The sequence below is a fragment of the Neoarius graeffei genome, chromosome 3, assembly GCF_027579695.1.
Source record: "Neoarius graeffei isolate fNeoGra1 chromosome 3, fNeoGra1.pri, whole genome shotgun sequence".
NCBI lineage: Eukaryota > Metazoa > Chordata > Actinopteri > Siluriformes > Ariidae > Neoarius > Neoarius graeffei.
The window spans coordinates 18,303,828-18,321,512 of record NC_083571.1 but is presented as its reverse complement, the minus strand read 5'-3'; the positions used below and the strand labels follow the sequence as shown (position 1 = coordinate 18,321,512).

Sequence of the window (17,685 nt, the reverse complement as noted above, 5' to 3'; positions counted from 1 at the left end):
TTATCAAGTCAGTACAAAAACATTTTAGAGTTCCAAATGTTCATTTTCCAGCACAAAATTAAATGTTACAGAAAAAAAAGTTTGTATCTTAGCAGCATATTACATAAGAGACCACTTTTTAGATTAAAAAAGAAAACATAATGAAGGCTACCGGGTTTTGGTGCAAAATTAAGAAGCAAGTGTGACAGTCAAAGTGTCCAGAAGAACTGTGGCCGGTTTGGCGAGATGCTCAGTAAAGCCTACAGCTCATTTCCTTAAAAAAACAAAAAACTGCACTCATTGTACCTGAGACTACTATTTTATTTAAAGCAAACGGTCGTCTCACACCAAATATTGACTTTGTTTCAATTTATTATGGCTTACTGCTGTTTATAGTATTTTTTTTAATGTTGAAACATTTCATTTCATTATTTTTTTTAAACCATTTAAAGTCTACAGCATTTCTTTACATGTGCCTAAGACGTCTGCATGGTACTTTATGTATGTATTTTAATTAATTAAAATGTAATCTTCAAATAACGAAGATGATAAGACTGAATAAAAGTTCATGATATTCTGTTATTGGAAAAAGATCAACTTTGGAGTGGTAATGTCGTCTGTTCATTGCCGATATCTCACCACTTTTGATCATTTTCAGTATGATTTATTCCTTACTTGTAACATACCAATTTTGTAAAATTTTTCCACCCCCAACAGCTGAGTGGACCAGTCTAGACCAGTCTGGTTTCATTTTGATGATTGAGGAAAACTGAATATCCAGTATTTCTCATGCTTCTCAAGTTCTGCTTTTATGCAATGGTTTTGGCTTCTCCAATGTCCAATCAGTAGACTGCCGTCCAGCACAACTCGACTTGCCTAGTCTTGTTCCTGTAAGTGTGCTTTTTTATTGATTGACAATGACTGGCAAGAAAATACAGCAGTCAGCAGATATTGGTTAAATACATGCACATATGTGTAAGCTCTTTTAATTTCATTTCATTGCTTACTGACTTTAATCTTCCCAGACATACCAGATTTTTTTCTTCATGGCCCAGACAGTTTATTGAAAGCAAACAGCTAATAATCTCTAAGACCTGCATCGTTTTCACCACGCTATCTGAATCTGCTTTTCTCGTAATAACCAGACCTAATCAGTGATTATACATGCGACTTTCTGATTGTTCCTGGGGAAAAAGCTGCTCACGGACACACGCAGGTCTCAGGATGAAGACCGATGTTTGTCAGCAGGCAGAGATGTACCAGCCAACACAGAGCACAGTGTGTGCCTCGGGCCTCAGGGAATAGGGTCCTCCCTGACTCCAGCACTCACACTGATGAAGAACAAGCCTGAGGTCAGATCATTTAATGAACCGTCACTCACAAACTTAACTCATCAGCTGCATGATGTCCCACTGAGCTACACTTTGCACAGAACACATCCCCTTTCAGTACTGCTTTGAAGTCTTTTGGTGCAGTCAATATTACTGGGTCATTTTCCTCCATCTCCAGCTGTGGAACTGAAACAGGCTGGAAATAAAGTGAGTATTGTTCATGTGCTCTGTGGATCACAGCATCAAAGACTTCAAATCTAAACTGAAACACATCATTACAGAGCAGGGTGCAGTAGTTTGGACATTTACGATGATCAATTGTGTGCACGCGAAGAAAAAAGTATGTACACAAGGAAAAAAAAGCAAAATGTCAGGATCGGATTTCAGGTGATTTTCTTTTTTACGTCTGTGACTTTTGACGCCACGTAAAGTTCATATTTACATCAAACGTACAGGAAACATGCTAGTTTGGTGGTGTACAAAATAAAGTGGAGCAGTCAAGGCTTCTCTAACTTTGTCTCATTATTATTTCTAAAACATGTGCTGCAGCTCCACATTGCTACATGGTAAATAAGCAAGCCAAGCCCATTTCAATACCCTCCAGTTTGGTTTGTTTATGTCAGCTACAACCTCAATTGCAAAAAGAAAAAACAAAAAAAAGAAAAGTTAGGACACTTCTTCTTTTGGCTGCTCCCGATAGGGGTTGCCACAGCAGATCAATTCATGATCCATATATTTGATTTGGTATAGTTGTTTTTTGTTTGGTTGTTTTTTTTTTTAAAAACAGTGGATACCCTTCCTGACGCAACCCTTCCCAATCTATCTGGGTTTGGGACCAGCACTAAGTATGCACTGGCTTGTACAACCCCAGTGGCTGGGTATTTATACCTAATCTGCATGTCTTTGAAGTGTGGGAGGAAACCCACGCAGACAACATGCAAACTCCACACAGAAAGGCCCCCATCAGCCATGAGGTTAGAACCTGGAATCTTCTTGCTGTGAGGCGACAGTGATAACCACTGCACCACCGTGCCACCACTGTAAATCATAAATAAATGTGATGATTTGCAAATCGGGCAGCATGGTGGTGTAGTGGTTAGCACTGTTGCCTCACAGCAAGAAGGTCCTGGGTTTGAGCCCAGCGGCCGACAAGGGCCTTTCTGTGTGGAGTTTGCATGTTCTCCCCGTGTCTGCGTGGGTTTCCTCCAGGTTTCCCCCACAGTCCAAAGACATGCAGGTTATGCTAATTGGTGGCTCTAAATTGACCGTTGGTGTAAATGTGAGTGTGAATGGTTGTTTGTCTCTATGGTGGGGTTTACATTAGACCGTATCAGCGGATCATCAGATTAACGTTTTTAAAACGATTAGCGTGCACACAGCAACGCCAATACACGATTCGCGTGCACACAGCAACGCCAATACACGGATACGCTCGGCTCCGCAGGCATCCTGCGCTCCAAATCACTCCGCCCTGAACAGCGAGTGCCCTCTGGAGGGTGCGCACTCCGGCCCTGCGCAGCTCACAGAGCACGCGAGTGAAGTGCACGAGCAGTGATTCGGGACTGAGCCGCTGTGTGTGTGATCCCAGTGCATATCGGGCATGCGCGTCACTTACCACTTGCAAGTGGAAGGATGGCAAGCCTAAAGACAATCATAACTACACAATGGGCAGTATTTGCATCAGTATTTGCAGTATTTTCATACTTTTATACTCTTTAATGACAGGTGATACAAGGTGGAAGTCCGCGCCGTTTTTCAGAAGTCACGTCACATGACCAACGCCAGCGAATCAGGAAGGTGGATGTCACAGTGACATTGTCCAATGACGACGCCAGCTAGAGCTCAGCACAGCGTATCCGCATATCCTCAATGTTTACACAGCACCGGACCAGACACAATCTGGATTGAATACGTGGACCCTGGCGGATTCCCGTTTCCCGGCGTTTTAATGTAAACGGACAGTGCATCCGCGAAGAAAACGAGACAGATACGGTCTAATGTAAATTTGGCCTATGTGTCAGCCCTGTGATGACCTGGATAGATGGATCTGCAAATCATAGAACCATATGTGACATTGAAAATAGTACAAAGACAACATATCAAATGTTGTCTTTGTACAACATTGTCAGGAAGACAACATTCTTGAAACAGAAATTTTATGAACAATATGTGCTCATTTTGAATTTGATGCCAGCAACACATTTCAAACAAGTTGGGACAGAGGCATGTTTACCACTGTGCTCCATCACTTCTGCTTTTAACAACACTCTGTAAACATTTGGGAACTGAGGAGACCAATTACTGTAGTTTTGAAAGTGAAATGTCGTCCCTTTCTTGCCTAATATACAATTTCAGTTGCTGAACAGTCTGTCATACAACCCCGATTCCAAAAAAGTTGGGACAAAGTACAAATTGTAAATAAAAACGGAATGCAAATGATGTGGAAGTTTCAAAATTCCATATTTTATTCAGAATAGAACATAGATGACATATCAAATGTTTAAACTGAGAAAATGTATCATTTAAAGAAAAAAATTAGGTGATTTTAAATTTCATGACAACAACACATCTCAAAAAAGTTGGGACAAGGCCATGTTTACCACTGTGAGACATCCCCTTTTCTCTTTACAACAGTCTGTAAACGTCTGGGGACTGAGGAGACAAGTTGCTCAAGTTTAGGGATAGGAATGTTAACCCATTCTTGTCTAATGTAGGATTCTAGTTGCTCAACTGTCTTAGGTCTTTTTTGTCGTATCTTCCATTTTATGATGCGCCAAATGTTTTCTATGGGTGAAAGATCTGGACTGCAGGCTGGCCAGTTCAGTACCCAGACCCTTCTTCTACGCAGCCATGATGCTGTAATTGATGCAGTATGTGGTTTGGCATTGTCATGTTGGAAAATGCAAGGCCTTCCTTGAAAAAGCCGTCGTCTGGATGGGAGCATATGTTGCTCTAGAACCTGGATATACCTTTCAGCATTGATGGTGTCTTTCCAGATGTGTAAGCTGCCCATGCCACACGCACTAATGCAACCCCTACCATCAGAGATGCAGGCTTCTGAACTGAGCGCTGATGATAACTTGGGTCGTCCTTCTCCTCTTTAGTCGGAATGACACGGCGTCCCTGATTTCCATAAAGAACTCCAAATTTTGATTCGTCTGACCACAGAACAGTTTTCCACTTTGCCACAGTCCATTTTAAATGAGCCTTGGCCCAGAGAAGACGTCTGCGCTTCTGGATCGTGTTTAGATACGGCTTCTTCTTTGAACTATAGAGTTTTAGCTGGCAACGGTGGATGGCACGGTGAACTGTGTTCACAGATAATGTTCTCTGGAAATATTCCTGAGCCCATTTTGTGATTTCCAATACAGAAGCATGCCTGTATGTGATGCAGTGCCGTCTAAGGGCCCAAAGATCACGGGCACCCAGTATGGTTTTCCGGCCTTGACCCTTACGCACAGAGATTCTTCCAGAACCTCTGAATCTTTTGATGATATTATGCACTGTAGATGATGATATGTTCAAACTCTCTGCAATTTTACACTGTTGAAACTCCTTTCTGATATTGCTCCACTATTTGTCGGCGCAGAATTAGGAGGATTGGTGATCCTCTTCCCATCTTTACTTCTGAGAGCCGCTGCCACTCCAAGATGCTCTTTTTATACCCAGTCATGTTAATGACCTATTGCCAATTGACCTAATGAGTTGCAATTTGGTCCTCCAGCTGTTCCTTTTTTGTACCTTTAACTTTTCCAGCTTCTTATTGCCCCGTCCCAACTTTTTTGAGATGTGTTGCTGTCATGAAATTTCAAATGAGCCAATATTTGGCATGAAATTTCAAAATGTCTCACTTTCGACATTTGATATGTTGTCTATGTTCTATTGCGAATACAATATCAGTTTTTGAGATTTGTAAATTATTGCATTCCGTTTTTATTTACAATTTGTACTTTGTCCCAACTTTTTTGGGAATCAGGGTTGTATTTTGAGCTTCATAATGCGGCAAATGTTTTCAATGGGACACAGGTTTGGACTGTAGGCAGGCCAGTTTAGCCCCTGGACTTGCTTACTATGATGCCATGCAGTTGTTGTATGTGCACAATGCAATTTGGTATCATCTTGCTAAAATAAGCAACACTGAAAATGAGGATTGCCAGGACACACAGATTGGATCTGATCATATGCAATATATAATGTGGACAGTCAATCAGAAAGATCAGATTCAGATTGACTATGGAAAAAAGGGATTTGGACTGAAAGTCTGAACCCAGCCTACAAGTGGTGTGGATTTCTGATTTGCAGTGCCCATCTGCCATACACAAATTTTATACGTGGAACCTGGCAACCGTGCTCACAAACAAAGATCAGGTTAGATCAAGCTCAAGAACTAAACCTAAATTAACGTTTTGAGCAGAACGCCCTAGTAACACTTTAATAGTCACACCCAGAATCTGTGGTTTAGGACTTTGTAGGTGTACTAGTCTCTTCTGTCCCATACCGTATATTATTTCAGCAGTGGACCAGTCTCAGCACAGAATTCCCCCACAGTGCAGGAAGAAGCTAAGAAAGAAAACAAAGAATAAAAAGATGCTGCTTGATGCACAAGCCAAATTATAGGATGAGGCTTAGAAGAATACAGCACGTGCATGTGGATTATTTCTTTTTGTCCATTCCACATCAGAATATTCATCTGTTGGCAGCCTGTGAATGGAGTGGGATGTTCATTACTGACAAGAGTGCAGAGCTTAACAGGTTTTCTCTACTTTATCCCCCTACACACAATCACAGACATTCTGTCACACTCCTCTGCCTCCCACCCTGTCAGTTCCAGTACATAAGGTTTGATTCCACCCCCACCATTATCAGCCATACCATAATATCCTTCTTCTGCTCCCTGCTATATACACTATATGACCAAAGTATGTGGAAGCCTAACCATTAAAATCATATGAGCTTGTCGACCTCTCCATTTCAGACTTTGTCCCCACTTTGCTGCTTTAATAGCCTCCACTCTTCTGAGAAAGCTTTATGCTATATTTTGGAGCATGGCTGTGGGGATTTTGTCCATTCACCCTCAAGCTTATTAATGAGGTCAGGCACTGATGTTGAGTGAGGTGGCCCTGGGGTGTAGTCAGTGTTCCAGTTCAGTGTTCAGTGGGGTTGAGGTTAGGACTCTGTACTACTCTGTACACTCGAGTTTTTCCACTCCAATCTTGTCAAACCTTGGAGTTTGTTTTGTGCATAGGGGCATTGTCGTGCTGGAACAGGTTTGGACCCCTTGCTTCCAGTGAAGGGAAATTGTAATGCTACATCAATCAAAAGTATTCTATACAATTGTGTGCTTTGATTCTGGGTGTGATGGTCAGGTGTCCATATACTGTTGACCATATAGTGTATATTGTGTTCACACTGGCATTGATGTTGAAAAGTTTTCATTTTCAGTAAGATAGGAATTTATACAAACGCTATGTATAGTGGCCAGTGCTGATATGGACAACATCAAGCAGATTTTAAATATATGCAAAAAGGAAGTGAAGCAAAGTGGCAACTATTAATGGTAGTGAGGGCCATAAAAATCTGGATGCTTCAGTTATCTATGCTTTTGACTCTGATTCCTTAGTAAGGACTAAAATTGAAATTGTAGAACCAGTTTTGGTTGGTGAGTGCATAAGAAGATTGTAACAAATTATAAATTTCAGTAAACTTGGGCTTTTTTCCAGAACCTCTGACACCAGAAAACTGGAACTTTTTGATAGCTTCTCAAGACCAGTATGAACAAGAATTTCCATTACTAATGGGTGGGGCTGGATGCATGCTCATGATTATGACACCATACATACAGACAAAGACAGAATTGCAACAAAAACAGAATGAAAACACCTGCATAGATGTTTTAAGTTGTAATTTATTATTATTATTATTATTATTATTATTATTATTATTATTATAGCAGTTATTTTTGTGTTCTAACGGTACCAAATTAAATTTTTTTTAATGTGTTGATAACGTCCATACAATTTTGCCAGAAATCAGTCGAGATTATTCTGGATCAGTTTTGATTTTAATGAGCATCCAGATGTTTTTGTTTAGTTTTTCAGTGTATGAAAAGCCATGGTTTAGTGCAAGTAGCCATAAAACACTCCAGGACATGCTGTTACAGAAAGCTATAATACATTTCAGGGTGGTAACACATCACACCACCCAGTTTTTGATTTGTTTTGATATCAGAATGTGTTTACTATAAGTTGCACTCATGACACCTCACACTTCTAGCTGCTGCTAACCTACAGCCCTGTGTAGTCATCATCTGACTTTTCTACACTGTGGTTATATCCCATCAGCCCCTCTGCTCCAGCTGCAGGTATTACATCACATCACATCAGCCAGAGAAACTGGGACCTCTTAAAAGGATCACGTTGTGTGGCATCTCTAATCAAAGCAAACTCACCCTCAAATGGAACTTTCCTTGACGTGTTCACACCCACTGGCTCGGGCCGTTACCTTATTGTCCCTCCTCACTGCGGCACTGGCCTCTTTATGCCGTCCAGTCTCACTAGTGTAGTAAAGTAATTAATGGAAGTCATTTTTCCTTTTCAATGGATGAGTCATGGGCCTGGCAGCAGTGTGTACCGGCTCCTTTCCTATTCCGGAATAATGAGCTTCCCTCCTTTTTATACCAGAGACGAAAGAACAGCAGCAGTGAAACAGGACTGAGCCATATATCATCTGTCCTAGACCACTTACTTCACTACATTATTGTGCATTATGTTGAAGAGAGCCTCCACACTCTTGTTACTTGTGCTGTCATTCTATCTGCACATGCTACATTTGGACAAAGGGAATGTAGTTCCCTCTGTTACTGCTCATTATTTCACAATGACAAAGTAATGCATCTCATGGCTTCTTTAATTAAATGAATGTCTCCCCCATACTTCCTCTAGAAGACAGAAGCCAGGACAGAGAGTGGGCTGTGCAGTATAACTGCCATTAAACTCATACTTCAGCCAAAAATTGCATTTACACGGTTTTTCTCTTTGGGATGGTGTACACAGTGTGATATTCAATTGACTTATGTGGTCCAGAATGGCTTTATCAGTGGGACAGAATCTTTAGAAAACTGTTGATGCACTACATCACTGCTTGCAGTGTCATAAGATACTGTATATTATGTTCCTCTAAGTGGCGTATTGGCTACCAGTATTTTTTGTTAAACACAAAAAATCCAGGTGCAGTGTGTTCAGATTCATGCAAGGTCAGAATTTTTACTCATGTTAACCAATCACGAAGTGTGAAATATCAAGCTCCAAACAGAATTGAAATTTTGGCACATTTGAAAGGTAGCCAGTAAGCTACAATTGAACCCCAAACTGTGCAGTAGTACTGTATGTAGTATGTTATACCACAGTGCTCTTGAATGCTCCGTTCTGATTAGTTAGAAGCAGTTCCGGCTGAAAGCTTTATGTTTTTACTCTTGTTCTAATTTAGTCCTGAGTATGACTTTAAACTGCAACTGGTGGTGAGTCTCAGGTCCAGGAGGACTTGAGTATTGGGGAAACTGGAGTTACCCCTTAAAGGGGAACTGAAGTCATTTTTAAACTTGCTTTATTTCTTAATTAACATGTTATTCAATTACGTTTTTGGTTTTATTAACCTTATATCGTGACTTGTATATTATATTACACTTATAAGCCTTTTTGGGTTTTAGCCATGTTGAATGTAGTTTGTATGGTCCATGGCAGGCGTCGCTTATCCGCGCGATCTTCACAAGACTTGTGCGAGACTTAAAACATGAAGTGTCAGCGCCGCCATTTTGAAAACTGCTTACACAGCGCCATATCATTCCAGTTTAGATTAATTTCGAGATTTGCCAACTTCATCAGTGATGGAGCGTCAGTCCTGCGCGCTGTGGCACGTGCTTCGGGCTGCGCACGCGCCGTGAACAAGTCACACCTGAGCTCAATGAAGGAACTATGTGTTTGCCTATCAAAACTATGTGTTTGCCTTGCAAAGTATTACGATATGCATGTACGCATTACCAAGTCTTTCTACCCGTTGTCTTGATTTCCTGTTTCACGATCCTTGTGCCTATTTCTCGTTCTTGTCCTCTTGTCCTTTGATGTACTGTTTGCGCCTCGACCGACCCTTTTGCCTGTATTCTCATTTTTTATCTAACCTGCTGTTTTGGACTTGTGTCTCACTGTATATATATTCGGCACTTTATTAAACTGTATACTTCTGCACATACATCCGCCTCCCTCGCATATGTGACATGGAGATTATTCCATACAACTTTGAACCAACATGGAGTAAAGAAGAGTTGGAAAGACGACAGGATAAGGACTAGTCCGTCGCGCTGGTATTTACGTCATTACTGTCGCACAATTAAAATGTGCCAGATCAGACGGCTGGTGGGTTTTCAAAATAATAAATACATGCATGTATTTTTGTGATAAATACATATTATACTGAGCGCATTTCCCACATAATCCTCAGTAAGGTTTCGGACAGCACTACAAAATGCCGTCCCCACTATATAGTGCGCGCCCTCCTTCGAACGCTGACGTAATCAAGCTGGATGTTTTCCCTGTGTCCGAAAGCGCTCCCTGCTCACTATATAGGACTATATAGTGAGTAGGGAGCGATTTCGGACACAAGCAAAACTTCTGGCTTGATTATGTCAGCGTTCGAAGGAGGGTGCGCGCATCTTTTGACAACGTTGGCAGATGTTGGTCCCTTTGATTTCCGCTGTACGTCCTACGAAGTCTCGCACAGGTCTCAGTGAAAGAAAGAAAGAAAGAAAGAAAGAAAGAAAGAAAGAAAGAAAGAAAGAAAGAAAGCACAACTTTATTCATCACACACTTGTGAAATTCCTCTCTGCATTTAACCCATCTGAAGCAGTGCACACACACATGCACACACATGTGAGCAATGAGCTCACACATACCCAGAGCAGTGGGCATACACACACATACCCAGAGCAGTGGGCAGCCATGCTAACAGTGCCTGGGGAGCAGTTTGGAGTTAGATGCCTCGCTCAAGGGCACCTCAGCCCAAGGTCGTTCCATATTAACCTAACTGCATGTCTTTGGACTGTGGGGGAACCTGGAGCACCCGGAGGAAACCCACACAGACATGGGGAGAACATGCAAACTCCATACAGAAAGGCCCCTGCCAGCCACTGGGCTCAAACCCAGAACCTTCTTGCTGTGAGGTGACCGTGCTAACCACTTACACCACTGTACCGCCCGCAGGTTTATGGCCATTGCTTTGACATATGGACTGATATATTACATAGCATTTCAAACACTCATAACTTGTTATAGCAGTGACAAAATGGCTGTCAGAAATGCATTCCTACATTTTATAAAATGAGATAAATAGAATGTTGATAATAAAAAAAATTTGCCTTCAGTTCCCCTTTAATCACCATTGCTCCCAGGTCTGCTCTGACCCAGAGTGGTAGCACCTGCCTGGGTTCCAGCTATGGGTTAAATCACCAATAAGGTGCTGGCAGCAGGGCGCTTTTTGGTGCAATGTGGCAAATGAACCCAACAGGGTCAATGCCACACCACCAGATGGCATGCGGAAGAGTCACTCAAAATGGCCAATGGATGGCATCACTCAGCAAGTCAGTTGTCACTGCGAGGCAACTTCCATACCCTGTCAGGTCTGTGGCAGTTTTGTACACCACTTGGCTTCAGATCTGGAGGTCCAGAGAGACAACACGATGGGGGCACGATATCATAAATATATTATGTTCATTATGTCTTCTTCTTAAATCAAAATAATTAGTTTTTCTTTTGTTTCAGACATGTAAAAGCTTTTTTACCTTTACCTGACATGTTTCGACGGTGTAACTTCCGTCTTCATCAGAGGGTCACCCGGATGTTGGTGTGTGACGTGCCTTTATAATCAGCTGATGTTGTGGAGGCGTGACCTCCCTGTCAATATTGACAGGTCGGTCACACCTCCCGCTGTCAGTGTTGCCCCCTCAGGATGGCGCTCCAGGTGTGGGAGAGCATGTACGCCCCCTCATCCCTGTTTATTGTTCTTGGGCTACGCTTTCTGATTTCTATTGACTCCTTGATCCAACGGTGGTATCTGTTGTTCTCTTGCTGTATGATCTGAGCATTGTCCCAGTCCATTATATGATTTTCCCTTCTGCAGTGGTCCGTTATTGCTGATTTCAGGTTCTCTTGCATAGCTTTTTCTTTTATTGCTCTTGTTTGTCTCTGTTCTGTTTCTTTTTCACATTCCTTTTTATATTCCTTTTTTCGTATGCTAAAACTCCTTCCTGTCTCCCCAATGTAGGTTTTATTGCATGACAGGCATGGTATTTCATATATGACATTACATTTACTGTTTTGGTCGATTTTGTCCTTAGGGTGAACTAGTAGCTGTCGTAGTTTGGTGTGTGGTTTCACGGGTGTTTGTATGTTGTGTTTTTTCATGGCTCTTTGGATTTGTTCTGTGACTCCTCTGACATACGGTAGAGTCACTACTGCTTTACTTTCCTGTTTTTGGGTTGTCTGTTTTCTTCCTTTTTCCTGCGTCTTTTCTTTTGTTTTCACTTGTTGTGCGCCTTTGTGTATGGCCCATGGTGGATATTGACATGTGATCAGAGCTTGCCGTATGTGTTGTTCTTCTGTTGCGCGTTCTGTGGGGTCGGTTATGATTGATGCACGTTCGTAGAGTGTTCTGACAACTGACAGTTTGTGTGCGATGGGGTGTTCGGACGTCCAGAGCAGATATTGATCAGTGTGTGTCGGTTTTCTGTAGATTGTTATTTTGATGTCTCCGGGGCACGATATCGTTTGTCTTACCTTACTATGCAAGGCGCTTCGCTAGGAGAGGAGAATAGTACGTGAGAGCTCACAAGGCCAGATATTCCGTGGCGGTTCAGCCGGGCTGTTCGTGCCACCACTGCACGTGACTCTGTTGCAGACCTTGTGACCCATCTATGTTTCTGTGCATCCTAATGAAGCAGTCATCATCACTAGTGATGGACAGCCGACAATGATGAATACAGTACTGTGCAAAAGTCTTAAGCAGGTTTAAAAAAAAATGCTGTCAAACAAAAATGTCTTAAAAAATAATGAAATGAAATGTTTCAACATTAAAAAAAATACTATAAAACAGCAGTAAGTCATAATAAATGAAACAAAGTCAATATTTGGTGCAAGATGGTGCAATATTTGGTTCTTTAAAAAAAAAAAGTAGTCTCACGTACAATGAGTGCAGTTTTAGAAGGAAATGAGCTGTAGGTTTTACTGAGCATCTTGCAGAAGCAGCCACATTTCTTCTGGACACTTTGTCACACTTGCTTCTTAATTTTGCACCAAAACCCAGTAGCCTTCATTATGTTCTCTTTTTTAATTTGAAAAGTGGGCTCTTATGTAATATGCTGCTCAGATACAAACTTTTTTTTCTGTAACATTTAATTTTGTGCTGGAAAACAAACATTTGAAACTCTAAAATGTTTTTGTACTGACGATAATTTAGAAGTCATAAAATAGAAATCTATAACAAAGTTTGTATGAAGAAAAAATAGGGTACCTAGGACTTTTGCACAGTACTGTGTAGTAACATTTAATATTGTGGTTAAAAAGTCTCCACTGAAAGCTTCACCATGCGAGCATCTATAAGTTTTATGTTGTTATATAAGACCACTATTGTTAGGCTCAAATTTTGTGAGTATCTACCAAACAAGCTCTTTTCAACCTTTTGATCATACAGGACACGGTTATAGAAACAAGTTATTTATAACCACACTATCCGCCATTACCCAGATGAGGATGGATTCCCTTTTGAGTTTGGTTCCTCTCAAGGTTTCTTCCTCATGTCGTCTCAGGGAGTTTTTCCTTGCCATCATCACTTTAGTACTGTTTTATTTTTACTCATCTACACCTGTATATTGTAATGAGTTATAAACACACAATTTGGTGTTACCCAGAAGAGGTAGAACTGATTCCCTTTTGAGTTTCCTTTCTCATGTCATCTCAGGAAGGTTTTCATTTGGGATCTAAATCTACATCTGTATTTCTGTAAAGCTGTTTTGTGACTGTGTCTATTGGTGAAAGTGATAAACAAATACAACTGAGCTGAACTGAGTTACTTCTGTTGCATTAAGTATGTTTGAAAACTTAATGAGAACTCCATGGAGGGCAGGCATCAAAACTACTACAGAATAGTTACATCACATTCATGAAGGTAACATACACAATTTTGCAGCTTGCAAGGAACATCTATAAAATACACTTCCTATTAAAAATTTCTGCCTTAATTTAGCGTTAAGGGTATGCAAACTTTTGCACTCAACTGAAATATGGAAATCTGTTTTACTCTGCTACAGGGCTTTATTTTTGTTTTGTGAGTTTACCTGGTTGGGGTTGTGCAGGTTGAAGTCCAGGCCACACACAAACTCCGAGTGGTGCTCCACGGTGTCGAGCAGCGGTGGACTCCTGGAGAAATCCCAGACCCTGCAGATGGAGAAGCAATCACGCTAATTGAGTGGTTGTTTTTCTTTCTTGCTGATGGGCTGAATGGCTCAAAGCCCTGATGCAGCACTGGCTCAACGTGCCTGGTCTCATCCATTCAGCAAATACAATTAAATCACCTCTCTGGTCAGGGCAAAACATTAGGCGAGCATTAATATTGTCACCCATGGAGATGGAGCAAACATATTCCTCATGAGCGCTATAAGATTGGAACATGATGGTTTTAGGAAAAGCTGTCACTACAAATTATGGCTAATTGATGAACTAAAAAAAGATGTAAAATTAAAGGTAGCAGGACATTGTAAGATAATAAGCTGACAAATCACTATTGATCAGATAATAAAAAAAAGCAAAAAAAGTATTGAAAAAAATTTGTCAAACACCATGAACTGATTAGGACCCGAGCACCAGAGGTGTGGGACGGCACTGTGGTGTAGTGGTTAGCACTGTCGCCTCACAGCAAAAAGGTTCTGGCTTTGAGCCCAGTGGCTGACAGGGGCCTTTCTGTGTGGAGTTTGCATGTTCTCTCTGTGTCAGCGTGGGTTTCCTCCCACAGTCCAAAGACATGTGGATTAGGTTGATTGGCTACTCTAAATTGCCCATTGGTGTATATGTGTACCCACCACCAGATGAGGGTTTGCGTCCCTCTGGTGTTCTATAATCACCCAAGAGAATTCAGGGAAGCTAGTTGATAGCTTCCTGGATTGCCAACCCTCAACTATGAGGATGGTGACAGACAGACCAGAGGTGCGCGGCCTCCGGTGTCCATCGGAGGGAGCTGCACCGAGGTGCAAGGCACTAATTGTTTTCCTAAGGATTCTGCTTATTATTCTTCTTATTTCTTCTTCTTCAAGACTTGGCCATTTCTGAGGGCGAAAACTCATGAAATTTGGTACACGCATCAGTCCTGGCTACCGCTACTCAGGGATAGAGGTTTGGCCCTGGCTGTGTCTGGGGGACTCCATAGTGCCCCCACATCATTGAGGCTTTTGCCTGGTATAGTTTCACCTATCCGTATCAAATTTGGTAGGTGTGTGGGGTGCCCCCAGACGAACATAATTGTAATATACGTTGTATAATCACCCAAGAGAATTCAGGGAAGCTAGTTGATAGCTTCCTGGATTGCCAACCCTCAACTATGAGGATGGTGACAGACAGACCAGAGGTGCGCGGCCTCCGGTGTCTATCGGAGGGAGCTGTACTGAGGTGCAAGGCACTAATTGTTTTACTAAGGATTCTGCTTATTATTCTTCTTATTTCTTCTTCTTCAAGACTTGGCCATTTCTGAGGGCGAAAACTCATGAAATTTGGTACACGCATCAGTCCTGGCTACCGCTACTCAGGGATAGAGGTTTGGCCCTGGCTGTGTCTGGGGGACTCCATAGTGCCCCCACATCATTGAGACTTTTGCCTGGTATAGTTTCACCTATCCGTATCAAATTTGGTAGGTGTGTGGGGTGCCCCCAGACGAACATAATTGTAATATACGTTTTATAATCACCCAAGAGAATTCAGGGAAGCTACCGGTAGTTGATAGCTTCCTGGATTGCCAACCCAGGAAGGGAAGCAACAGGAAGTGAGTTATTTTTGGTTTTGTGCGTTTTGACACGTGTTACATTTTCACGTTCTCCTCCTTGGCAGTTTGTTGGATTCATGCCAGATTTGATGTACTGGAGGTGCTTGGGCCCTTAATCGCTGCTTGCGGCTTTATTTTCTTTTATTTTTAGAAAATCAATTTCATGAAAGCTGTTGCTCACAGGAGACCAGCTACCAACATTTTTACCATTAAAGTAACATTCAAGGAAATCCTCCATAAATAACTTAACACATATTCATTTTTATCATTAACAAAATATCTTCAGTGGTGTCCAAGGTTTATGTTGTACTGAAATTCTCAGTTACTTCTCTGGTTTAAGTGTAAACATCTTGTCTAATAGACATTTGGTCTATTTTTACTTTGGTTTATGGTTTCCTTCAATATTGTTATTGCTGTTTGTTGACAGTGATGACAGTGAGATTTAGCACTTGCTTCATCTGTGCTCTAAAGAGAGTGATGCAGTGACACTTTAGTCCGTTAATCTGTCCAGCTTTTTTAATTCCTCATCTATACACTCTGCTCAAACTGATCAGCTTCCAAAAGCGTCAACTTTCATGCAAACATCACAACTGTCATCTCATAGATCAGTAATCGGCTGAGTCGAGTCTCTGCTGTAACTCAGCTCAACTGTGTTCTATAGCTTTGTAGGAACTTTGCGAATATTTGTGATTATTGCTGTGTTAACACAAATCCAACATCAACCAAGAAATTAATACTAGAATATAAACATATTTAATGTACTTTCTAAAGGTGGTGCTTTCCTTTAAAGGCAACTGGATAAAACCTTTACTGACTGAACCAAAAACATTCCTCGACCAAATTTTCTTGATATAAAAAGTGAAATCTAGAGGCTTGCTCACTGTTAGAGACCAAACCAGGGTTAAACCCACTACACTACAAATACACTACAGAAACAAACAAAAAAATTTTTACAAAATCATTATAAATCACAATAATACACCAAAGATATTGGATGAATATCCAATATCTGTTCTGAATTTCAACAGGTCTCCTTTACAAAACGGATTCCATCTCAATCAAATTAATGTAAACAAAGTCTAAATAACAAAATGAGGAGGATTAAAGAACACATGAGGCTATTTAACAAAGAACAACGTATAGTTGTTGATATGGTGATTCTTACTGGAAAGACATGTTTGTTTAACATTGATAGAAGGAGTCTTCAGGTTTAGTGCTTTGTGTTGGTCAGTAAGTTTTTTCTCACTTAACAGTGAGAAAAAACTTACTTCAGGACAGAAAAGCTGCAGGGTTTTCTTTTGTTGTTTTCATTTTTCAGTTTCTTGGTATCATGAAAAAGCACATATTTTTTGTTTTATTAACATTATGAAAGAGGAAAAAAGAGCCTGGAGAGGGGACAACTGTTTATAGCTGTTGTGTTTCACGGAAGTTCCACATCATTAAATATGTAGACGGACACTCGTAGAGTTCACACCTCTGCCAAGCCACATATTATCAACATCAAAATCAAACCAATTGAACCTAGGATGATACACTATGTTTCATCAAAATCCGTTGACTACTTTTTGAGTTATGTTGGGAACAGACAAAAAAAAAAAAAAAAATCCTGGATCCACATACATATACGGATTTGCATAAAAATCTAATTGTTCCATAGCCCATGGCTCACCTTTCCTCCAAATTTCATCAAAATCTGCTCCATACTTTTTGAGTTACATTGGGAATAGACAGACAAACAAACAAACAAACAAACAAACAAACAAACAAACAAACGGGTGAAAACATAAGCTCCCCCAACAATGTCGTTGGTGGTAATAATAATAATAATAATTATTATTATTATTATTATTATTATTATTAATATATCACCATTCATACATGAATGCAGCTTGAAGTGCTTTACAGAAATCATAAAAATCAAGGCTAACAAAACATTTGAAATCACAGGCAGGTAGAACATAAACCTGTAAAAGATAAAAGAGTGTCATAGAAGAAATAAAATGGAAATTGGAAAAATACATAAAACTGAAAAAGTAAAAAAATGAAGTAACTATAAATTGCTAAATAGTATGACACATTTTTAAATTCCAAATTAAAAAATTTAAATTTAATTATTATTTTTATAATATAAAAAAATTGTTCACATTGGCAAATTGTTGTGCAAAAAGAGGAATGAAACATTTCAGGAAGTGTTCTTATTGGAAAGTAATTCTTCTGGGTTGGAATGACCACAAACTACCTCGTCAAATTTTATTCTGTCAACTATTTATGGTTGGTGGAACTAGACAACAATCACAGATGT

The 17,685-nt window shown here is 40.6% G+C and overlaps 1 protein-coding gene across 4 annotated transcripts in view; it reads right to left on the bottom strand.

Annotated features, from left to right (window-relative positions):
* Positions 1 to 17,685, bottom strand: part of pex7 (peroxisomal biogenesis factor 7) — a 143,086-nt gene that overhangs the window by 16,304 nt on the left and 109,097 nt on the right. For 3 of the 4 annotated variants that reach the window (XM_060916457.1, XM_060916458.1, XM_060916456.1), the window contains one exon: positions 13,690 to 13,789. In XM_060916457.1, the coding sequence (XP_060772440.1) occupies positions 13,690 to 13,789 (100 nt within the window). Of the gene's footprint in view, positions 1 to 5,266; positions 5,871 to 13,689; positions 13,790 to 17,685 lie in introns of those variants that run through there. The other variant, XM_060916459.1, reaches the window with a different exon arrangement.